The following is a 25,921-nucleotide window of genomic DNA, read 5'->3' as shown; positions in this document are numbered from 1 at the left end:
TTTCTGGAATGTACTTCAAAAGAATCTGGGGTTGGAGAGTGAGGATGGAAGTAGAGATGAAACATACAATATTACATATTGGTAATGTTGATGTTGAAAGATGGATATATCAGGTTCATTATCAAACTAGTTTCTCTAGTTTTGTATTTCTTTGAGAAATTTTTTTGTTCATACTTGTTACTATGGATAATAAACACTTCAGTACTTTCATATTGTAAAAATTAGACCATTGTATGCAAGTTGTAAAGGAATACAATTTTGGTGTTGAATTCTTCAATTTTGCTAGGTAAATGTAGTTGTTAATATTCTTTCCTCAAGAATAGTTTGAGGTAATGTGGAATGGTGGAAATAGCACTGGGTTTGGAGACAAAGGTAGGATTTCATTTCTCAGCTTTGCATTCCCATGATCTTATTAATAGGTCATTCAACCTGTCTGAGCATCATTTTCCTCTTCTGTAATAATACCTATCTCAGAGCGTTATTTTGAGAGTTAAATTTGATGTAATATATAGTAAAATCACTTTTAAAACTAAGTTACCAATCAAAATTCAAATCTAAATCAAGATAAATTTACACTATCTCTTTCACAAAGTAAACTAGAATAACTAGATATATGTGGTAAATTGAATGGATGAAAACTGTGGGGCTAGGATTGATAATGGAAAAGATCCATGCTCAATTAGAACCCATAGAAGGTGGAGGGAGCTAAGGTCTATAAAAAGAGATTTGACAGCTGCAGAAGACAGCACAATGAAGATGCAGAGCACTCTTGTTTTGAATCTTGAGTCCTCAACCCCATCATTTATTCTTAAATAGTATGTAAACCCTTTGAGGGGAGGATCCGATTTGAACATAATCTGCATTAAAGCTTTTAAAATGATGTAGCATTGAGGTTTTTAATCCTCTTTTGCTTTCATTGGTATGCCATGAGCACAAGAAACCAAAATTAAGGAAGTAAAGGAAAAAAATCTAGTGTGGAAGAAAAGTAAATAATAAAATATAAAAATCATTGAAAGGACATGAGTTTGTGCAAAAATGAGGAATTATAGCTATAATGGTCTATTAGAAAAAACAAACATTTCAGTTAAGGATAATAGTACTGTGTTTATTTATAGTTATTAGGAATGTACTTTCTTTGATTATACAACTAGATAGGCCATTAGGAAGAATAAAAGAAACTTTGTATGTGGGATGTATGTTAATGGAGTTATTTTCCCAGTTTGTCTTCTGCTGTGGGTATGTTCTTTGTTTCCAACCCAGCTGGTAAACAAATGAAGTAATTCTATTCTCTCATAGAGACAAAGAGGATATGAAATTACTTTCTCTCTTACTATTTAATGATCTTCTAAAAAATTTATAAACCAACCTGCCTTGCCTACTTTGCAATTAGATATATTTGATTGAGGTGTTGGGAGATTTTGCCAGAATATTGACTTCTTTTCTAATAAAATTATACCAGAGCCGAATATTTCTTAGAATTAGTCATAAACTAGAGAGTTTGGGACTTTATTTTGGGAATTAGTTACTGAAATAACTTTGCTAAGGTACTTTCCCTTACAGGGTATTCTTACTTCATGGACTTCAGAGACAGCTGAGTAGCCAGCAGGGTTCCAGTTTGCTGTCATTCATCCTAATGAAAATTATCTAAAATGCCTTTTTAAGGGGGCGCCTGGGTGGCTCAGTCGGTTGGGCGTCTGCCTTCCGCTCGGGTCATGATCTCAATGTCCTGGGATCAAGTCCTGCATTGGGCTCCCTGCTCAGCGGGGAAGTCTGCTTCTCTCTCTCTCTCTCTCTCTCTCTCTCCCCCCTCCCCCCCCCGCTGGTGCATGCATGCGCTCACTCGTGCACGCTCTCTCTGTCAAATAAAATCTTTAAAATAAAATAAAATGCCTTTTTAAAAATTTGTAGCTCTTATGACACTAGTCTATAGCTAAATTAATATTATATACAACATCATTTGGTTTGATGGTTCCAGAATAATGTGTAAGTTTAAATCCAGAAAGTCAAATATTTGCGGTGAAGATATTTATTTGAAGAAGACATTTTTCTGGTTTATATGGATATAGCAAACGTTGTAAATTTCCAATTTTTACATGTCTTATATCTGAATAGCCAGTTCTACCTTATCTCTGATTTCCTGGCCAGCCAGCTACCCATCCTGAACAGATGGTGCTGTTGTGTGTAACTATTTCTCTACCTCTCCCTCAGTAAATACTCAGTGAATACGATCATTAGTATTCCATTGTACCATGCATTTTCTTTAATACTCTATTGATGGACATTTAAATTGTGTGGGTTTTTTTGCTGCTGTGAACATCCTTTCACATATGTTTTTTTGAATTTGTGTACCTATAGATTTAATAGCAATTCCTAGCAGTGAAATTGCTCAATATATAATTTACATAATTAGAATCATGCTTAAATTAAAAATTTTTAATAGAGGGGTACCTGGGTAGCTCAGTTGGTTAAGCCTCTGTCTTCGGCTCAGATCATGATCCCAGGGTCCTGGGATCGAGCCCTGCATTGGGCTCCCTGCTCAGTGGAGAATCTGCTTCTCCCTCTGCCTCCCTCTCCTTGTATTCATGCGCACACGCTCTCTCTCGCTCACTTAAATAAGTTAAATAAATAAAATCTTTCAAAAAATAAAAAATTTTAATAGAAAAAGTAATATATTTTATATGTAAAAATACATTTTCCAATTTCTTTCCTATGGTAATTCTTGTAAGTTCAGTGGTTTTGGTATTCAGACAAATAAAGACACCTCGTTTTGGTAGCTCATCTAGCAGAAGAACGCTTTAATAAAATCACATTTTTACATGGTAGTCTTTTGGTACCTCGTTTCTCTTCACAGACAGAATATACTAATAACCTTATAAAACCTTAAACAAAAATAATCTTTTTCTTTATGAAGTCTCTAATTTTCAGAAATATAGTTCTAAAGGGCAGTTTTTACTTGTGAAAAACAAATTGGTTTTATTAATTTGAAATGACATGAAGAAATATAGCAATTTACGTTTTCTGATTTAACCGATTAATTTTTCCATGTACTTAAGATCTTCCATCTTTGTATCTAATTGACTTGGTCTAATGTTGGAGCAAAATGTTAAATAGAGGTTTACTTGCATTATTTTGCCTAGATCATAAAGTGAGGGTGAAATCACTAGTCTGACTATGAACAGAGAGTATCCTTTGGCTAAATTACTTGAATTGTAAAAAAAAAAAGATACCTGCATATAAAACTTGAAAATTACCTATCAGAGATGACTATGTAAATCTGTTTATCCCGAACTAAAAGCCAGCTTTGAACCTTTGCAATTGGCTCTGTTAATCTTAGTCCAGACTTTTCTCTTAGGCTTATCAGATTTATTTTCTACTTTTGCAATTCCATTTTAATTTATGGCTTTAAGGAACCTTGACATTTTATAGGCCAAAAGAAGTATCTGAAGAAACATGTTAATTGATCTGCTACTAGAAATACAGAAGTGTAATCGTGTTTGAATTTAGGGTGAGTGGTGGTTTAATTCACATTTCCTGGTAAAGCAGTGATTCTCAACTCTGGCTTGTATGTTGGAATTACCTGGAGGTATTTAAAAAATACTGTGAGCCAGACCTCATACCCAGAGAGTGGGACCCAGCATTGAGAGTTTTATTTATTTATTTTTAAAGATTTATTTCTTTATCATAGAGAAGGGCAGAGGGAGAGGGAGAGAGTCATAAGCAGACTCCACCCTGAGTATAGAGCCTGACGCGGGGCTTGATCTCATGACTCTGAGATCACAACATTAAGATCACCACCTGAGGCGAAACCAAAAGTTGTACGCTCAGCCAACCGTACCACCCAGGTACCCTGCATTGAGAGTTTTAAACACTCCACATGAACTCTCCTGTTGCACAGGCAGGATTAAGAATCACTGCTCTGTTAGAGTTGTTCAAAGCTAATTCTAGTAAGGAGTAATTTCGTGTTGCTCACAAAATTAAAATGCTTGATGAGCTCAAGGGTGATATGTGTACCAGTTGTATTACATAAGGTAATTTTGCTTTTTTATTTCACTTACATATTTGTCTTAATGTGCATTAGAAAATAAACATAAGTATCACATCAAACTCACAGTTCCATGGATACTGCTTTGGATGAAGCTAGAGGTTTTTTTTAAGGACATGTGCCGATTTCAAAATTTGCCAAATTATAGAAACACATTTAAGTGAATGATTAGGTAATACATAGACATAGAAATCATAAAAATGTTGAAGAAACACAGTGGCAACTTTGGTGAAAGGCACCTACTAAAGTCTAGGATTAGAACCTGAAGTATCAGTGCTTTTTCTTCTACATAGATTTACAGTAACTTAATTCTTCTGGCTTTTAAAAATCCAGTGACAGACTTTGAGAATTAGAATTTCTGCAAATCTTTTAAATTATTGCTTTCTAACATAAAGTTTCTTGACACTTAGTTCTCTTCTGGATGTGTGCCTTATAGATCAAAATATTTTGCTTCTCTTTTTTTCTGAGGTATAGATGATCATGTGGTGAGAACAGGAAGGAGTGTGTGTCTGTATGAGTGTATGAGACAGAGAAAGAGGTATAGATGGTAGTAGGAAGGGTTGATGGACAGGTGAGTAGATCACTTCGATATGTGGATAGAGAAGGGTGTTAATTATAGGCCTTCACCTTCCCCAGGTACCTGTTTTCTCCCCAAACTCTCAGGAAGTCTGTAAGACTGCCACAACTCAGAATACTTTAGGAAACACTACTTTAGTTTCTCTCATTGGTAAAGTGGGTTGCTCTGGATGGGCCATTTAAAATGGGCTCCGTATAGAGATATTTAGCTATCCTTTATAAAAGACCTCTGAGGCTCAGAAATATTCGATTAGGCAAATTAGCGCATGCTATAAATAATAATTGACTGTTTTGTCAATAATGTATATCTACTTCAATTATAGAGGCAGCTTTTCTGAGCAAGAGTAGCCACAGTCAATATTAAAATTGTATTACCTGAAGTTAAAAATACTGTGGTGCGGTTGTAATGTACTGTTGTAAATGTCTGTCCTATATAATTTTATAGAATGGAAGCTTCTTGCCTAGAACTGGCCTTGGAAGGGGAACGTCTGTGTAAATCAGGAGACTGCCGTGCTGGTGTGTCCTTCTTTGAAGCTGCAGTTCAAGTTGGAACTGAAGACCTAAAAACACTTAGTGCTATTTACAGCCAGCTGGGCAATGCTTATTTCTATTTGCATGATTATGCCAAAGCATTAGAATATCATCATCATGATTTAACTCTTGCAAGGTAATTTAAGCTTTTTAATACCCTTCCTCCCTAAATGTCCCTTAAAAAAATATTTTCATTCAATTAAAAAAATGAACATAATACATTTTAGTGAGTTCTAATTCAGTAGCATTGCATTCTAAAACTAGTCTTTAGGCTGATCACAGTTTAATTAAATGAATTAATAGTAGTGAAACGACCCTAGAGTTTAATTAAATGAATGAAAATTAATTAAATTTAAATACAGAAATGTCAGTTTTAAATTTTTATTTAAAGTAGGTTTCAAGGCTAATGGGTCCTTTATACCTAAAGCATGTCAGTTGTCTTCTGGGGAAAACTATACTCTGGCTGCTTTATTTTTAATACAACTTCCTTTTTTTTTTTCTTTTTTTTTCTTCCAGGACTATTGGAGACCAGCTGGGGGAAGCCAAAGCTAGTGGTAATCTGGGAAACACCTTAAAAGTTCTTGGGAATTTTGATGAAGCTGTAGTTTGTTGTCAGCGACACCTAGATATTTCTAGAGAGCTTAATGACAAGGTAATAAGGAACCTTAGATGGCAGGCCAAATGTTTTCATTGAAATTGCTTTGTGTTTTAATCCTATTTAATTATTCTGTAGTTTACTAAAAGTTAATACCAAAAAAAATTCATAGAAAAAATTTAAAAATTTAAAATAGCAAAGAAAAAGAAAATAACACATTCTTCTTTCATAAGTAATCATTTGTTTGGTTCTGTGTGGATGGCCAATGTAAACATTTCTTTTTCTTGACCATCAAGGATATTATAAATGAATACGTGATTGGCATTAGAATACCTGGCTTCTGATTTCAAAATGTAAATTCTGCTGATATCTTCATCTAGGTGGGAGAAGCAAGAGCACTTTACAATCTTGGAAATGTGTATCACGCCAAAGGGAAAAGTTTTGGCTGCCCTGGTCTTCAGGACATGGGAGAATTTCCAGAAGAAGTGAGAAATGCCCTTCAGGCAGCTGTGGATTATTATGAGTAAGTAGCACTGATGCAGTCATGTGGCCCACCTAAGCCTTGGATCTACTCTGCATTCTTTATCCAGTAATACATTTTTAAGTTTGGCAAAGGTTTTAGAATTACGGACTAGCAAGTAAAAATAAACCATCAAATTGCTGCTAACTGTTTTAGTGTTAGTAGTAATCCCCTCCCAGGAAAGCTTTCCTTTAAACTGTTAGCCAGTGCCACTTAGTGGCAAAAACAAGAAATATCAATCATTAGCCTAAGTTATGTGGAGTAAATTTAGTCTCTTAACTAGTAGAATGTCATAGAACTTCTTAGCTGTAAGGGTTCTAAGATTGACCCCGTTTTTGACTTTGGACAGAAACCTGCCTGAATGATTCAGTAAAGTGTTCCCAGTTATTTAATATTCCCAGTTCTCAGTAGTGTTCCCAGTTCTCACCCTCCATCATAGATACACCTTTTTTTTTTAAAGATTTTATTTATTTGTTTATTTAGAGAGAGAATGTGCACGTGAGCGGGGGGAGGGGCAGACAGAGAGGGAGAGAATCTCAGGCAGACTTCCTGCTGAGCACAGAGCCAGATATTGGGCTTGATCTTACGACCCTGAGATCATGAAATGAGCCGAAATCAAGAGTGGGACACTCGACCAACTGAGCCCCCCAGGCATCCCTTTCATAGACATAGCTTTAAAATGTGGCACATTATGGCTCTAAGCTTATTTAAATTTTTTTTGATAAAAAGAATTTGATTTGTAAGTCAAATCAATACATTTTTTTCTCAGACTTATTTTTTCACAACTTTTCTTACCATTTAGGGAAAACCTATCCCTAGTGACTGCTTTGGGTGATCGAGCAGCCCAAGGACGTGCCTTTGGAAATCTTGGAAATACACATTACCTACTTGGCAACTTCAGGGATGCGGTTATAGCTCATGAGCAGGTATAGTGCAAGGCTTCAGAGCCAGATGATTTTCTCCATCAGTGTTTTGAACAGTGATTAGATTATTCTTTAGTTTTATTATAGCTATATCTAATTAGAATTTTCTGTTTCAGCGTCTCCTTATTGCAAAAGAATTTGGAGATAAAGCAGCTGAAAGAAGAGCATATAGCAACCTTGGAAATGCATATATATTTCTTGGTGAATTTGAAACTGCCTCTGAATACTACAAGTTAGTCTAATATTTCTGTAGATAAATGTAAAATGAGTAGTTATGCAATCCTATTAAATGATAGGCTTTGGGTTTAAAACCTGCTTTTTGCACGTACTAGCAGTAGGACCTTGTGCTTCTAAGCCTCAGTTTCTTCATCTGTAACGGATAATGCCAATTCCTTGCTTTTGGTATTGTTGTGAGGATTGAATAAAAGAATAAATTCAGCACTTACTTTGCATAGGACCTGGTATTATTGTACCTTAGGTTAAATGGTAGTGGTATGACTCCTTTATATTTTTGTAAGTTTTTATCTTTATTTTTTTTTAATTTTTTTATTGTTATGTTAATTTTATCTTTAAAACTAATTGTTTTTAAGTGAAATTCTAAACTTTTAAAGTCTTTTTTTTTTTTTAAGATTTATTTATTTGACAGAGACACAGCAAGAGAGGGAACACAAGCAGGGGGAGTGGGAGAGGGAGAAGCAGGCTTCCTGCTGAGCAGGGAGCCCAATGCGGGGCTCGATCCCAGGACACCGGGATCATGACCCGAGCCGAAGGCAGATGCTTAATGACTGAGCCACCCAGGCGCCCCATAAACTTTTAAAGTCTTTTAAACCTGTTTAGCATGTGTGGTGTGGTGTGGTGTGGGGGTGTGTGTGTGTGTGTGTGTTTATTTATTTATTTATTACCCAATTATGTGTTTGAAGAAAAGCCACAAGAAAGCCTGATAACAAAAATATGCCCTAGTTTTTGCCAGTGATCACTGAATTTTTTCCCCTACCATCACACCCCTTTGTTGAGCAGTGTTGAGCACTCACCTCTGCCCATCTTTGATCCTCACCGTAAACTGAGGCCCCATTCACTTACCTCAGGAGTTAGCAAACCCAGCTTCTTCTGGGCAGGGTCTTTCTGATCTATCAATAGACTTGAAACATAGGTAATAGCAAAGTGTAGACTGTTTGAAATTGTCCGGTCTATGCTTTCTAGTTTGGAATTTTCTCTAATTAGTGGGGATTGAAGGCCCATGCAGACCTTAGGCAGAAGCCAGTTTGAACCACAGATACAGTGATTTGTATTTTATTGTTAAAGAATCCAATGTGAGAGAGTTTTGGACAGTTTGTTATCTAAAAAAATGATAAAATTGCTTTGGGTCCATTTAAAAAACTAGAATGTCATCCCATCCTACTCTAAACATTGACCAATGGTTAATATTTGTTGGTTGGTTAAATATGAAATATCCTTCCAAATAAAATATATTACTATATAAGGAGTATATATTTTGATTTTAAATAGAAAATTTCTTATATTTTAAAGCAAAAGACATACAAATATCTTAGTTAATGAATGATCTACTTGTATTAAATACTGAAAAGTTCTGTAAGAAAGTGGATGGTGGCTATTTGACTAAAAAGCATGAGTATAAAGTAATGAAACTTCCTCCCACTGCCCTCTCCATAAGTAGGCTAGAACTCAGAGAGAACTCTCCTTTAGAATTGTTTTCAGAACCACACAAGAAGACTGTCTTAACAGTTTAAAGACTTTTTTAATTTTATTTATTCATGAGAGAGAGAGAGAAGCAGAGGGAGAAGCAGGCTCCCCACAGAGCAGGGAGCCCGATGTGGGACTGGAGCCTGATGCGGGACTTGATCCCAGGACCCCAGGATCACGACCTGAGCTAAATAAAGGCAGACACTTAACCGACTGAGCCACCCAGGAGCCCTGTCTTAACATTTTAAATTTATATCCTTCAGGATAGAAAGCAGTAGTTTGGTAAACCTACTTTAGCAATTGAATTTGGTTCCAGAAGGACTTCTGAACATTTACAAATTAACTATACCCTCAAAGAATAATGATGTGCCAGAAAGATACCCCAGGATCTGAAAGCAAATCCAAAAGTCTTCCAAAAATGTATGAGAGGAGGCAATATTACAATACGTGTGTAATAAGTGTAGCCTCCCAAGGTAACAGCTTTGAAGGTATCATTATTAAATATATAATTTCAGGTTTGCTTAAAGCTATCAGATTATCATATACTTATTTTTCATATAATTATATATCATGTGAAATATTTATACTATTTGGCAGAAATAATAGGCGCCATTTAAGTTATTGGATCTAAAGCATCTGTGGGATTAAGTGCTGACGATAATAACAAAACAGTATTAACATTTATTATCATATACTGTGAACAAGATGCTATTCTAAGCACTTCATGTATACTAATTCATTTAATCCTCACAAAACCCTGTGAGGTATTTTCCCCATTTTACATATGAAGAAACAGAGAGAGGTTGAGTGAATTGCCCCATTACGGAGCTAATAATTGACAAAGTTGGGATTTGAACCCAGTCTGGCTCTAGGGTCCACACTCTTAGCTGCTACACTAGCTTCTCATTGACGATTCAGTGAATATTAGGTAGAATTTGGTTAATGTTTAAACATGGTATTTAATATTTTTCATGAATCAGTGACTAATAACCTATACATTAGAATTTTAACTAAGTATTTTAAGTTTTGACAAAATGCAAAGACAACAGTCTGATTGCAAAGAGACGTTATGTGGACAAACTTCTCTTACTTTTAAGTTATTGCTACTACGACTGGGACAGTTTTTTTTTTAAATGTTAAAAATACTATATTATATAATCTTTAGAGGTACTTGATCTCATATGTCAATATTCTTTTTCTCTGAAGAATTAATAGGACTCTCAAATTTATTCTTAAAGTTTGGATTTGGTTTTTGTGATTCCAAGACATCTTTTCATTTTGTCTAAACGTAGTGGAGAAAGTGTGGGATATTAAACTCTAAAATAGATTGACTTTAAAGGCAGAAGGAAAAATGAGAGTTTGATTTTACAATTATTATAGCCAAAAATAAAAATGATCATTGTGTAAGAATTAATTTCTTTTTTTAGAAAGACACTACTATTGGCTCGACAGCTTAAAGACAGAGCTGTTGAAGCACAGTCTTGTTATAGTCTTGGAAACACATATACTTTGCTTCAAGACTATGAAAAGGCCATTGATTATCATCTGAAGCACTTAGCAATTGCTCAAGAGCTAAATGATAGGTGAGTTATACACCTTTTTACTATAATTATAATAAAATATAGATGCATTATTGAATCCCTAGAATTTTTCCTTTGTTTTTGTTTCCTTTGTTTTCTTTTTAATTCTTTTTCAAGGAATTTCTTCTGTTTTAGTCACCTCTTCTCTATATTATTGTTTGAAGGGCTAGCATGTCTGAGAAGATTAGACTGGCCCATATAGCCTTGAACCAAGACATAAATAGGTCACAAACTCAATTGCCTACAAAGGTCCTCCTGACTGGATCAGTATGAGAATTATGGTCAACTTACATATAAGGCCCAATGTAAAGGGCACAGCTGCTCCTCAGCTCCAGCTCATTGTTGCTAGGCAGGCCCGAGGATGTTATGTCCATATACTCCTCTTTTTTAAAGAGAAGCTGGAAGTCCTGAGTTTTATTTGAAATCTTCTGATTTTTAAATGTTGATGGCTATTTAAAAAAAAAAAATGTATGAAAAAGCAGTATATCTGTGCATGCATTTAGTCCATGATGTTTGCTTTAGGAAGACAGATTTTTACTTCATTATAAAGAACTTCTCTGTAGTTGTTCAAAATGAAGTATGCTACTTCCAGTGAGCTCTCTCCCCAGTGGTATTCAAACATGGACTGAATGATTACCTGGGCTATCATGGAAAGAAAATGGAGTAGTTTAACTAGAAGACCTATCCCTGAGATTTTATTATTTCATGATAAATTGTATGTTTTAAAAGAATGCTTCCCATCTTAATGCCTGACACTGACTTCAGTATTATCTGGATAGTCTAATAAGTCTCTAATGTTAAGAAAGTATGTTCTTTATATGAAAGACCAAATAAATCCAAAGCATTATTTATGCCTTTAATTACTACTAGATAGCTTTTATTCCACACACAGCTCTCTTTCAGATAACTGCATGTTAACTTTGAATTGTTTTGTAGAATTGGTGAAGGAAGAGCATGTTGGAGCTTAGGAAATGCATACACTGCTCTAGGGAATCATGATCAAGCGATGCATTTTGCTGAAAAGCACTTGGAAATTTCAAGAGAGGTATGAAACTAAAACACTGCTATCTGTGCTATTATGATTCACAAATTAGCAGGGCGGGGGGAAGCCCTATTATTTCTCTAGATAGCTCCAATGTGACCTAGTAATAAATTTAACTATGTTATTCCCTTGGCCTAAGAACTGCACAAAGTATTTTAAGATACAGATCAGAGGTCTGTTTGCATTGGCCTTGATGTAGGAAGACAGGAGGGTAAGGCCAGGCATGGCAGAATGGAAAGATTACTGAAATATGCCTCCTGTCTCTACATGGAAAAGTAGCATGGTATAGAAACAACATATTTTGTTTTGTAAACATGATTTTTATAATCAAAGATTGGTTCCTGTTACAGTTTTGCCACTTTCTGGCTATTTGAGCTTGGAAACCTTTTCTGAGTCTCATTTCTCTCATTTGTAAAATGAGAAGAGTAATATCTACCTTGCAAATCATTATAAGAATTAGAGATAGTGTATATAAAAGTGCCTTGTGTAATGCTTAGTGCTGGCTAAATATATGTTAACTATTACTATGGAATGGAAACAAAATAAGGAAATTTTAATCATGTGATGCCAAGTTAATGTGTCACAGAATAACCTACATTATTATTAAATATGATTGTAGAAATTAAAAGCAACTAATATTTAGAGAATGAATTGATACAATGTAATTAGCTTTCCTATTGCCATACTTTAGAAATTTCCCTTTTCTTTACAATGTAATTAGCTTTCCTATTGCCATACTTTAGAAATTTCCCTTTTCTTTCCCTTTTCTGAAAAAACCCATTTCGTTAAGTGTCTTAATTCTAGTATAACTATTTTCATTCCTCTATATTTTCTTCCAGTTTTAGGTTCACAGCATTTTCAGCTAATCTTCACCATTCTTTATTTTTAAATACTACTCTAAAACATAAATGCTTGTGGTTGTAGGTTGGGGATAGAAGTGGTGAACTAACAGCACGACTAAATCTCTCAGATCTTCAAATGGTTCTTGGTCTGAGCTACAGCACAAATAATTCAATAATGTCTGAAAATATTGAAATTGATAACAGTTTGCATGGTAAGTAATAGGTATTCAAACCCAATTTCTTTATTCTCAATTACATTACCTATCACATGTTTACCATATCCAGAGAGAATATATAACATAGGAAGCTCAACTTTTATAATACCTTTTTGCTTTACACCAGTCCTATTGATTTATCAATACAGAATATAGTATTTTCAGCTGTTATCATGAACTTAGGAAAGGTAAAGGTATGCTTATTTTCTTTTGTAAAAATACATTTAAATTCTCTATCTATGGGCTCACTCAAAAATTTGTAAATGTGAAGATGTAAAAATTAAAACATATATTGTTTGGTTCTTTTTAATTCAAATGTTTTTACATATTTGATTTTTGTTTAGCTCTTTTCTTCCCATTTTTTTCTTTTTTTTTTTTTTTTAAGATTTTATTTATTTGAGAGAGAGAGTAGGTAGTAGCAAGCAGGGGGAGGGAGAGGGACAAGCAGACTACACTCAATGTGGAGCCTGACGCAGGGCTCCACTTCATGACCCTGAGATCATGACCTGAGCTGAAATCGAGAGTCGGACACTTAACCGACTGAGCCACCCAGGCGCTCCTCCCATTTAATTTGAGGTGATCTCTTAGTATTTTTACTATTTTTTTAAAATTCAGAAAACCTGGGAAATTTTCTTGAGGTCAGCACCTACAGAAAGATTTGCTTTGACATTGCTACAGGGAAAGACATGCTTGAATGTCTCTGTTTCTACATGAAAAAAATTGTACTTTTTTTTTTAAAAGTAAGCCTTATGCCCCATGTGAGGCTTGAACTCATGACCCTGAAATCAAGAGTCACACACTCTAACCATGAGAGACTGTGGACTCTGGAAAACAAACTGAGGGTTCTAGAGGGGAGGGGGGTGGGAGGATGGGTTAGCCTGGTGATGGGTATTAAAGAGGGCATGTTCTGCATGGAGCACTGGGTGTTATATGCAAACAATGAATCATGGAACACTACATCAAAAACTAATGATGTAATGTATGGTGATTAACATAACAATAAAAAAATACAACAACAACAAAAAGTTGCACGCTCTACCGGCTGAGCCAACCAGGTGCCCCCAAAATTCAACTTCTGATTAAAGAAATGAAAAGGGACAATATTAGAGTCACATTTTTTAATACTCTATACATGACTGTGTGAGATCCATTTTACAGATTTTATAGAGAATTAAAAATTCTAAGTCTGATAAAAGTTACCAATACAGATTAATGTTTTGAACTTAGAAGTCAGTGAAAAATCGAGCTTTCATCTCTCATTTCCTTCTCTAAACTCATATAAAAAAAGGAAGAAGGAAGAGAAATTAGCGGCTAGTCATCTGATTAAGACTTGGAAAGAACATTTAGTGAAAGATTCTGAAGTATGGGTAATGTATGGGACTGTGTGCTTTGCAACTGAGTAATGGGCTGAAAAGTTTCTCTGTGCTTAATTTTCAAGTAGGGTATGTTGTAATAGCTCTCATATTTTAACAAACTGTTGTCCTCATGGACCCCTCTAAATGTAGACCCATTTTTTTGTTCCCACTTATAAAAAAACTTGAAAATAGTATTAATGTTCATTTCTTTACTTCTTCACCTCCCATTCTCTGCTCAAGTCACTCTGCTTGGGCTTTGGCTTCATCATGACACTGAAACCTTCTCAAGGTTACCAGAAATCTCCATTTTACCAAATCATTGATCAGTTTTCAGATGTCAGGTTACTTGATTTCTCAGCAATGTTTCCTACCGCTGATCATTCCCTTCTCAAAATACTTTGCTCATTTGGCTTCCAGGATTACCCTCCTTTTCTGGTTTGCTCTCACCTCACTGGCCACTCTCAGTCTTCATTACTCTCTCCTTATCATCTTTCCATCCTTGAAATTTGTAGTGCCCAGAGATCAATTCTTGGACCTCTTCTTCCTTCCCCCTTCCTTCTCTCCCTCCCTATTTTCTTTCTATCCTATCCTTCCTTCCTTTCTGATTTTATCCTTTTTCCTCTTATCCTATACTCTAGATCAGTGCTTCTTTTTCTTTTAAGATTTCACTTATTTGTCAGAAGAGAGAGCACAAGCAGGGGGAGTGGCAGGAAGAGGGAGAAGCAGGCTCCCCACTGAGCAAGGAGCCCGATGTGGGACTCGATCCCAAGACTTTGGGATCGTGACCTGAGCCAAAGGCAGAACGCCTAACCGACTGAGCCACCCAGGCGTTCCTAGATTGATTGATTATTTATTTTTTTATCTATTTATCTATTTATTTATTTATAAATGAATGACGGAGCAAGCATGAGCCAGGGGGAGAGGCAGAGAAGCAGACTCCTTGCTGAGCAGGGAGCCTGACACGGGTCCCGATCCAGGAACCCTGTGATCGTGACCTGAGCTGAAGGCAGACACTTAACTGAGCTACCCAGGTGCCCCTAGATCAGTGCTTCTAATAGAACTTTCTGCGAAGATGGAAGTATTGTATACCTAGTCTGTCTGGTACAATAGCCTCTGGCCATATGTGGCTCTTGAGCACTTACAATGTGGCTAGTGCAAAAGAGGAAATGAATTCTTAATATTAATTGTAATTAATTAAAAATTTAAAAGCCATATGTGACTAGTGGCTTACTATATCAAACAGCACAACTCTAGATGATTTCATTCAGTTGACTGGCTTTTATATCTTCTGTATACTGATGATTTTCAAATTGATATTTCCAGTCATAATTTTTCTTATGTTTAAGATTCACATATATAACATTTCCATTTGAATGTCTAATTGGCATCTAAAACTTAACATGTCCAAAACAGAGCTCTTGTTTTTTCTTCCCACACATGTTCTTCCTCCAGTCTGCCCCGTCTCAGGAAATGGTACCACCATTCATCCAAGTATTCAGGCCAAATACCTATGGGTCATCCTTGTTCCCTTTCTTCCACCCACTTCCTACATCCAACCTATCAGAAACCCTACCTTCACAATATATGCCTAATCTCTCTTACAGTGTACACTGCAACAATCTTAGTACAAGCTACCAACATTTCCCAGTAGGGTACTAGCTTATCAACTATTTCTCTTGCTTCCATTCTTGATCCCTCACACTGACTCTTTCACACAGCAGCCAGAGTGCTTTTTTAAAATGTAAATCATATCATGTCCCATTCATCAGTTCAAAACCCTCCAGTGACTTCCCATCACACCTAGAAACCAAATCCTCAGTTGTCACCATGGTTAAAAGGCCTTACGTAATCTTGACCTACTTCTTCAACATCACTTCCTACCACTCCCCGTTTGCTCATTGTAGCTGCATGAAGACAGGTATTTTTTGGCCTCTTTTGTTCATTGCTGTATTTCCAGTGCGAGGAAAAGTCTGCTGGCTAAAGGAACTGCAAGGAAACATCTATTTCTCGTGTTGGCTCAGGGTTGAGAAAAGGAGTATTCCTTAAGAATCTGAATTCATAAGCCTGCCTACATACTGGTTTGGAATTTGATTTATTCTACCTGCACAGTGAAAGAAACCCCAATCCACTGAAGTACTTTTGGGTTAGAAATGCTCCTAGAGACTTAGCAGAAGACCAGGTATTTTCTGGAGGAAAGCATCTTTGATCCAGGTCTATAAAGGTTCACAACAACAAAATTACCAAACACATAGAGAAACAAGCCAACATGAGTAAGACAATAAACAAAAAGCAAAATTAGATCACCAAGATCTTTTCAGATGTTGGAATTATCAGATACAAAATACAAAATAACTATGGTTGAATATTTATAGAAGTAACAAAATTAAAGGAATAACAAAAACAATCAGGCAGATTTGAAGAAAATAATAGCTTACATTATTAGTGCTTACTATTCCAGGCACTGATTTAAGTGCTTTTCCTGTTTTAACTCATTTAATCCTAACATCTCTAGGAGGTAAATTTCTGTTATCCCTAATTTACAGATGGGGACATGGAGACAGGAGAGGTTAAGTAGATTTCCCAAGGGTTATCTATGTAGGTAGTAAAGATGGGAGTTAAACCTAGGCAGTCTGGCTTCAGAGTCTATGTCTTATCTGAGATTTATGTCTTAATGTGATTTTAACATGCCTCTCATTAACTGATAGCTAAATATCAATCAGGAGTCAGATATCAGTAATAGAGGCTTTAACAAGCACAATTAATGGGCTGGACCTAATATAGCATCTTTTGCATTGTGTGTTTGACCTATTAATGAGTTGTAAAATCAGTTTCAGAGGTTGCAACTATCATTACATGCGCACGTGCACGCCCACACACGCACAAATGGGTTATCATACATGATAGATAAGAGTAAGTACTGTTGTGTGAAGATTTGTTACATATTTGTGTAAGTGTAGTCAGGGTTGTAATGCAAATGTATCTCTTAATATGTGTCACTGTTAAAAAGTGAAAAACATTGGGGGCGCCTGGGTGGTTCAGTAGGTTAAGTGTCTGCCTTCTGCTCAGGTCATGATCCCAGGGTCCTGGGATCGAGTCCTGTGTCCCGGCTCCCTGCTCAGCAGGAAGCCTGCTTGTTGCTCTCCCTCTGCCGGCTGTTCCCCCTGCTTGTGCTCTCTCTCTCTCTCTGTCAAAAAAACTAAATAAAATCTTAAAATAAAAAAAAGTCAAAAACATTGATTTAATAGACATATAGAATACTGCACCTAGCAACTAAACAGTTCAAATTCTTTTAAAGCATTCATTAAGCACTTGAAAAATTTGACCACATGCTATAAGCCAATAAAGCTAATCTCAACGAATTTGAAAGAATCTGTATCACATAAATTTCATGCTCTGAGCATAATGCAGTTAAACTGGAAATTAACAAGAAGATAATATATAAAACATACTCATTTGAAAACTTTCAAACACATTTCTGAGTAAGTTATGGGCTGAGAAGAAATGGTAAATAAAAGTAGAAAATAGTTTAGGACTTAATTCCACATTGTGGGATAGGACTTACACTGGGTCTTAGAACAAAATTTACATTATAATTAAGAAGGAAAAAGGCTGAAAAGTGAGTTGAATATCCAGCTTTTAAAAAGTAAAAACAAGGGGCGCCTGGGTGGCTCAGTCGTTAAGCGTCTGCCTTTGGCTCAGGTCATGATCCCAGGGTCCTGGGATCGAGCCCCACATCGACCTCCCTGCTCGGTGGGAGGTCTGCTTCTCCGTCTCCCCTTCCCTCTCTTGTTGTGTCTCTCTCTGTCAAATAAATAAAATCTTTAAAAAAATAAAAGTAAAAACAAAAAATATAGAAGGCAAAAAATAGTAACAGAAGTTGATGAAATTAAAACAAAGATTCAATAGAATTTTGATACAAATTTGGTTCTTTAAAAAAAGACTAACAAATCTACAGCAAAAATTTTTTTAAGTGAAAGAAGGGGACATAATACAGGTGCAGTAGAGAATAAAAAGATAACAGATTATCCTGAATAATTTATGACAAAATATTTGAAAACCTAGGAGAAATGGATAATTTTTAGAAATACAAATTACTAAAATTGAATCTAGAAAAAAATCTAATGGTAGGATGCAATGTGAATAGCATCCCTAATGCCTAAAACCATAAAGAAATTTGATCAGTAATTTAAAATCTTCCCACTGAGAAAATACTCGGCCAAGATGATTTTACAAATGAGACCTACCAAACATTCAAGAAAGTTGATTCCAACCTTCCACAAAATTTTGTAGATAACTGGAAAAGTAGGAACACTGTATCTTTCTGAGAACAGTGTAATCTGGATATACATATTAGACAATAATATAAGAAAGAAATTACAAGTCAGTCTTTACTCATAAATTTAGAGGCAGAAATTCTAAATAAAATATTCACAAACCAGATCCAGCAAGGAATTTAAGTAAACAGTAAATCAAATGGATTGAACATTAGAAAATCAACTAATTTGTAATCCACCAGTGAACATAGTAAAGGAGAAAATAGCCTAGATATCCAAATATATCAGTAACTCTATTAAATATAAATGTTTCATTTAAAGGACAGGCGTATCAGACTGGAAAAATAATAAAATCCAACTAAATTGCAAGAGGAATACCTAAAATGTAAGGATATAGTAAGCCTGAAAGTAAAAGGATAGAAAAAGATACACCATGGTAAAACAAATCAAAAGAAAGCTGGTATAGCTATGTTAATATTTGTACTTGAAGGCATAAGATCTTGTTAGAAATAAAGGAGGTCCACTTCACGATGGTTAACAATTCAGTTCACCTGGAAGATAAAAGCCTTAAACTTGTGTGTTGCCTAGTAAGCCTAATAATAATAACAAAGCTTCAGTGTGTACATGAAGCCAAACTGACCAAACTAAAAGAAATAGGAAAATCCGGAATCATAATGGGAAATTTTAGCACACTTCTCTCAGTAATTGCTTACATCAGAAAACTAAGTATTATAAAGGATGTCCATTCTCTCCAAACTGATACAAATTGAGTGCACTGCCAAACAAATAATGACAGTTCTTTATGTAATTTGATGAGATTGTTCATGAATGTATATGAAAGAAAAATGGTCCGAGAACTCAAAGCCAAAACATTCCCGATGAAAAACAAGAACTAAGTGCTTTCTCTACAGACATAAAGATGATAAAACTACAGTAATTACGACAGTGTGTTATTGGCATAGAGACAAACAGACCAGTGGAATGGAATATAGAGACTATCCTTCTATTCCTTGCATATATGGGAACTAATATTCACATAAATACCTTGATGGACTACGGATTTAAATATGAAAGATGGATTTAAAACAATAATAATTATGGCTAACACTTGCTGAATGCTTACTGTTTACCAGGCAATGTACTGACCCCTTTATAGGTAATGATGCATTTACCATCACACAATGCTATGAGGTAGGTATTGTTGTTCTTTACAGATGAAGCTGAGTCACAGAGTGGTAATTGCCTAAGGTCATTCCACAAGTGAGTGCCTGGTCTGGCTTTAGAGTCCTACATGCTCAATTGGTATGCTGTAAGACCTCTGAAAATAAATGATATGAGAGAGGAAGGCCTTCTCAAGACAAACAAAACCATTAAGGAAAAGCTTGACATTTAAATTAAGAACTTCATTAAAAGAAATCATGAAGAGATAAAACACAGAGGACATTGCCACACATGTGATTAAAAAAGGATTTGTATCCTCAGTGTATAAGAATGCCTATAAATTAAAAATAAGACAGATAACCCAAATAAAATGATGAACAGAAGAAACACAAATAGCCCATAAATATATGAAAAGATATTTAACTCATTTAATCAGGGAAATCCACAGTGAGGTAATACTGGAAACCTATTAGAAGGCTGAAAATTAAAAGGTCTGAGAATACCAGTATTGAAATGTGGGTAATGGAAACTTACTCAGTGTTGACAGTGATAGAATTATGTCTATTCTCAAGAACAATCTGGCAACATTCTGGGAAAGTTGAGGATGTACTAAGCATATGACCAGCAGTTCCACTCCCAGTTACATACTGCTGATACCCAAACTGGAAGAAACTCTTGCTGATGCCACTAAGATATTTTTCCAAGAATCTCTGTAGTAGTACTTGCTTATATGACTAAAAAAAAGAAATGGAAGCAACCTATAAATCTGTCCCCAGTAAAACAGATAAAAGAATTTCCTAGTCCTAAAATGGCAATGAAAAACTACACATAGCAACTTGGCTGAATCTCACAAACGTAAGGTTGCTCAAAGGAATCAAGTTAGATATATATATAGTATGAGAGCATTTATTATATCATAAGCTATATTGCTTAGAGATCTATTCATATGTAATGAAAATAAAAATTACGAGGAGGCTGCAAGTTATAGGGAGAGTCACACAGGAGTTAATGTGTTGATAATGGTTTATTTCTTAAGCTGGGTATTAGGTATCATATATTCCTTATGTCTTTAAAATATTGCTTAATCTTTAAAAGATTGGGTATGAAAATTCTCTATTTATTTTTTTAAGATTTTATTTATTTATTTGACAGAGACACAGCGAGAGAGGAAACACAAGCAGGGGGAGTGGGGGAGGGAGAAGCAGGCCTCCCACGGAGCAGGGAGCCCAATGCAGGGCTCAATCGCAGGACTCCGGGATCACGAACCTAGCCCAAGGCAGACGCCTAACGACTGAGCCACCCAGGTGCCCCGAAAATTCTCTATTTTAATGATTATTAAAAAGAAATTTGAGAACCTTTTTATCTAACTTTATCATCTAATGTGATCTTAAAATGGAAATGAGTAACTTAGAAAAGAGTAACAATAGGGGCACCTGGCTGGCTCGGTCAGTAGAGCATGCAACTCTCAATCTCAGGGTCATGAGTTCAAGTCCGACGTTGGGCATGGAGCCCACTTAAAAAAAAAAAAAAATAGTATAAGAATGTTATTTTGATTCTTAGCTCAAAATTGAAGGCCTAAAGCCTTTTCTTTAGGTTTTTACTTACTTAAACTGCCCTACAGTTTTTTGTCCTACTATAATCATTTTAGTGGTTTATTTTTATTTTTATTTTTTTCCAGTTTTATTGAGAAATGTTTGATATACATGACTTAAGTTTAAGGTGTACAAGCATGATGACTTGATTTACATACGTAGTGAAATGATCACCACAGTAGGTTCAGCTAACATCCATCTTCTCATACAGATAGAAAAGAAAGAAAAAATGAAAAAAAATTTTCTTCTTGCGTTGAACACTCTTAGGATAAACCCTCTTAGCAATTTTCCTAAGTATCATAGAGCAATGTTAACTATAGTCATCATGTTGTACATTATATCCCTAGTACTTACTTACCTTATAACTGGAAGTTTGTACCTTTTGATCACGTTCCACTCCCCTAATCCCCTCTGCTTCTGGTAAACCACATATTTGATCTTTTTTTCCTAGTTTGGGTTTTCTTTTTTTTTTTTTTAAGATTCCACTATAAGTGAGATCATACAGGATTTGTCCTTTTCATTTTTTTTTTTTTAAGAGTCTATGTGGATAATATAAGACCAGTTATTATAAAACGCCTTTTCTAAATTAAGAGGTAATGTTAGTAACCGAAGTTAGTTTCCAACCAAAATGTAAATTCCTTACATCAAAGCATTTTATTCTTAAAAGAATACGTGTTGTACATGTTCCCTCCTTCCATACGGGCTTGTGTAACAGACTTTAAAATTGAATAACCTAGTGATGCTGAATTTGTAGTCTTAAGGGCTCCCCAGTTTATTTGAATTTTTTTTTCAAAGGTGCACGCCCCAAGTTCGGACGCCGACACAGTATGGAAAACATGGAACTTATGAAGTTAACACCAGAAAAGGTTGGCGGCTTTTATGTTTTAAATTTCTTGAACTGTTATAATCAAATATGAAATAACTTTTAACTTAAATGAATAGTTTAAATAAACCTTATCTTGTATAGGTATCACTTTAAAATTTTCCTTTAAAAAGAATCAGAAAAAAGTACAGTCCAAAAAGAATGTGTATAGTATGTTGCCATCTATATAAGAAAAGCATTATGCATATATATCCTTTGTAGATGCAGAAAACCTTTCTGGAAGAATATGTAAGAAACTTGCTAACAACTGCTTCTGGGAAAAGTACTGGGTGTCTGAGTTAGGAGAGATACTTACTTTATATAAAGTTTGAACTGTTTGAATATTTTAACATGTACATGTATTTCATGTATTTTTTTTTAAGTTTTTTTTTTAAAGATTTTATTTATTTATTTGAGAGAGAGAATGAGAGACAGCACGAGAGGGAAGAGGGTCAGAGGGAGCAGCAGACCCCCCGCTGAGCAGGGAGCCCGATGTGGGACTCGATCCTGGGACTCCAGGATCATGACCTGAGCCGAAGGCAGCCGCTTAACCAACTGAGCCACCCAGGCGCCCTGTATTTTTTTTTTAATTAAAAGATCAGAAAGCTTTTTTTTTCCAACTAAATAATGGCAATGTGATTGGCAAGGTTGATATTTATGATCAAGCTAGTTTTTCTGGCTACATTTCTTAAAAGCATTTTCTTAACAACTAACTTTTTATTCAAGATCTTGTCTAGGCTTTTTTTTTTTTTTTTTTAAAGTAACAGAGAAGGGACTTTATAATTAGAAAAAGGTTATTTTTGTCTTTATTATTTTTATTAAGTTTTTTGTTTTAATTCCAGTATAGTTGACAATACAGTGTTATGAGTTTCAGGTGTACAATATAGTGATTCAGTACTTCTATACATTACTCAGTGCTTATCACGCTAAGTGTACTCTTTAATCCCCATCACCTATTTTATCCATCCTCGCCATCCTGGAAAAAGGTTTTTGAAGAAAAGAATCTAGGCTGCTTTCTTACACCTTCATTTAACTTAATTTTACATTGTTAAAGTAGGCTGTTGTTCTTTTATGGTATATTTTATTAAATGCTTCAATAGATTCATTATAATAACTTTAGAGAATTTCAACAAGAAAATTAAAATTATCAGTAATCCCACCTCCCAGTGGTAACTACAGTTATTAATATTTTGGTATTTATTCATCTTGCATTTTCATATGAATACTATCATATTTACAGATATTTTATAATGCATAGTTAATATATTATTTCTATGTCATTAAACATTTTTCTGCCCTATTATAACAAGCATATGATTTTTTTAATATTGACTTTTTTTTGTGGGAATAGTTTTCATAAGACTAACATCTAATTGATTTGAACTTATATCCAATATTCTTTTATTCCAAACAATTAGAGTTGTTCAAAAACTCTGAAGGACTTCATGAATTCCCCCAAATAGCTACCTCTTACCTTGTCAGTTCTCAAAGCTGTCCAATCTGCAAATTATTTTTTTTAAAAAACTTTAAAGTCAATCTAGGCCTCTTATTCTTGTAGGAACGTACTAATAAGTAGCAAAATTAATTTGCTACCTGTGCCTAGGTCTGTAGTGGTACTAACCGTAGATTCCATTAAGAAGCTAACCAGATTCAACCCTGTAATTTTCCAAGAGCCAAATAATGACAGGTTTTATCTTTAAAATGTTTGTTTTCTTTTCCTCATCATAAAGTTGCATTAGAGTTCATTATTTCATTAGTCTCAACAAAGTAAAGAAGCGTATATAAAGAAAAAAGGGAGATGTCTGTGTCAGAGGTGCTTCTCAGGAAAGAGTACAACTGCAGGGAGCTCTTGAGACCCTGAATGTCAGAAAAATGCCTTTTTGCTACTCTCACATTTGATTGGTAGTTCTGCTTAGTATGGAATTATTGGTTGGAAATCATTTTCCTTCATAATTTTGAGGACATTGTTCCAGTCTGTATTCTTCAGTGTTTTTGTTGGGAAGTCCAAATAAGTAAATAGGAAACATTTAAAATTTTTCACATTTTGAAACACTTGGGATTTAGGTGGGTTTTATGTTCTAACATCTGGGGCCATCTAGTTTTTCTCAAATCAGTAGACCCTGAAGTCCACCCTAGCAATAGTTTCCCCTTATCACCTGTATGAGAAAAGGAATGGGGGCGGGGTGGGGGCGGTGAGGCTTCATTGGGTGCAGATAGCTGGCTTGGTTCACTCACTGGCTGCCTGTCTCACTCAGGTATGGTAGCCTCAAGGCAGGACTTACTCTAATTTGTGCCTCATGAACTATGAAAATATGTGTTTTATCAAATTATCAGTTATTACATAACATAGACCTTTGGACTTACTTGCAAACACTTAAGACTGAAATGTTAAAGCTGCAAATGTCACATAGCTACTATACATACTGTAGGTTTTCCTTTCCACTCAGTAAATATTTGTTATATTGAGTCTGCTATTTAGAGGTTAAGTATATTTAAACCAGGTCTAGGTCTATATAAATTGTGATTAGATGTTTTGCCTATTGAGAATTTAGTAGTTAGTGAAAACAAAAAATATCACCAAAAAATTACTGCTATGTAAATTTTAGATGTTAATTTCTACAGTTAAAAAGTCTACATACACCCAAAATTTCCAGTTGTAACAGATTAACTCACATCCAGAATAAAACTTGCTCTTTTGGGCGCCTGGGTGGCTCAGTTGGTTAAGCCACTGCCTTCGGCTCAGGTCATGATCCTGGAGTCCCGGGATCGAGTCCCACATCGGGCTCCCTGCTCAGCAGGGAGTCTGCTTCTCCTTCTGACCCTCCCCCTTCTCATGCTCTCTCTCTCTATCTCATTCTCTCTCTCAAATAAATAAATAAAATCTAAAAAAAAAAAAAAAAAAAAAAAAAAAAAAAAAAAAAAAAACTTGCTCTTTCCCTGACCATTCAAATTTTATTTTTATGGGATTTTGGCAAACTCTGTTTGCTTACTCTTAAGTTCTTAAAAGCCACCATTTTAATGTTTTGGTAATGAGAAGTCCACAGTATACATTTGGTACAAGCTGTTGAAAATAGTGAGATACACTGGCAAGAAGGAATTTACCAAGAGATATAGCTGCCCCCCCCCCACACTAATGAGTGGCAATGGCAGGCCAATATTATAGAAAACCAGAGATAGCTTTGTTTTTCTCATGTCCTGCTTTCCATTTATGTTCATAATTTTGTAGGTACAGAACTGGAACAGTGAAATTCTTGCTAAACAAAAGCCTCTTATTGCCAAACCTTCTGCGAAGCTGCTCTTTGTCAACAGATTGAAGGGGAAAAAATGCAAAACTAATTCCTCCACTAAAGTTCTCCAAGATGCCAGTAATTCCATTGATCACCGAATTCCAAATTCTCAGAGAGTACGTATAAAATAAGATTTTGAGTGCTGTGCTTTGAGTTACCTACATTTTAGTATTCTTGTATTGAAACTGAGTATTTGGAAACTTAGACATTTAATACAAAATGCCATTTTTATTCAAAGAAGTCTTCCGTATTTCCCTATCATTTCTGTCTTCTTCAAAGCTAGAAACTGTAATTTCTCCATTCATGAATATGTTGCTTCACTGCTTTGGACAGTAATTGTTTGTCCCTATTTGCAAATAAACTACCTTTTATTTTACTGCAGTGTCTCCCAGTAAAACTGTCCTTCTTTCAGCTTAGAAGTTAGAATAAATTAAATTTAGATGTTCAAGGATTTTAAAATACTAATTTAAAATAGTATCTACTAGGGGCGCCTGGGTGGCTCAGTCGTTAAGCGTCTGCCTTCGGCTCAGGTCATGATCCCAGGGTCCTGGGATCAAGCCCCACATCGGGCTCCCTGCTCTGCGGGAAGCCTGCTTCTCCCTCTCCCACTCCCCCTGCTTGTGTTCCCTCTCTCGCTGTGTCTCTCTCTGTCAAATAAATAAGATCTTTAAAAAAATTAAATAAATAAATAAAATAGTATTTACTAGCATCAACTTCTATTTATTTATAGTGAAATAATAATAGAGTCAAAAACTGTTTTGATGAAAAATGACCACAGGAATCAGGTTATTAAATATAACTTAAAATATTTATAAATATCAGG

General features: G+C 35.2%; 2 protein-coding genes across 5 annotated transcripts in view; one reads left to right on the top strand and one right to left on the bottom strand.

Annotated features, from left to right (window-relative positions):
* The window catches only part of GPSM2 (G protein signaling modulator 2), a 58,315-nt gene that overhangs the window by 13,628 nt on the left and 18,766 nt on the right, over positions 1–25,921 (top strand). For 3 of the 4 annotated variants that reach the window (XM_036109906.2, XM_036109905.2, XM_036109904.2), the window contains 10 exons: positions 5,064–5,285; positions 5,666–5,801; positions 6,125–6,267; positions 7,067–7,190; positions 7,304–7,419; positions 10,316–10,471; positions 11,405–11,513; positions 12,435–12,564; positions 21,745–21,815; positions 25,038–25,214. In XM_036109906.2, coding sequence (XP_035965799.1) covers positions 5,065–5,285; positions 5,666–5,801; positions 6,125–6,267; positions 7,067–7,190; positions 7,304–7,419; positions 10,316–10,471; positions 11,405–11,513; positions 12,435–12,564; positions 21,745–21,815; positions 25,038–25,214 — 1,383 coding nt within the window. In that variant the 5' untranslated portion in view covers position 5,064. The remainder of the gene's footprint in view (positions 1–5,063; positions 5,286–5,665; positions 5,802–6,124; positions 6,268–7,066; positions 7,191–7,303; positions 7,420–10,315; positions 10,472–11,404; positions 11,514–12,434; positions 12,565–21,744; positions 21,816–25,037; positions 25,215–25,921) is intronic. The other variant, XM_078072650.1, reaches the window with a different exon arrangement.
* AKNAD1 (AKNA domain containing 1) overlaps positions 1–25,921 on the bottom strand; it is a 120,293-nt gene that overhangs the window by 76,422 nt on the left and 17,950 nt on the right. The window lies entirely within an intron of this gene.

Source organism: Halichoerus grypus, chromosome 5 (genome assembly GCF_964656455.1).
Source record: "Halichoerus grypus chromosome 5, mHalGry1.hap1.1, whole genome shotgun sequence".
Taxonomy (NCBI): Eukaryota; Metazoa; Chordata; class Mammalia; order Carnivora; family Phocidae; genus Halichoerus; species Halichoerus grypus.
Note: the sequence above shows the minus strand (reverse complement) of the source record. Positions and strands in the feature narration are given on the sequence as shown.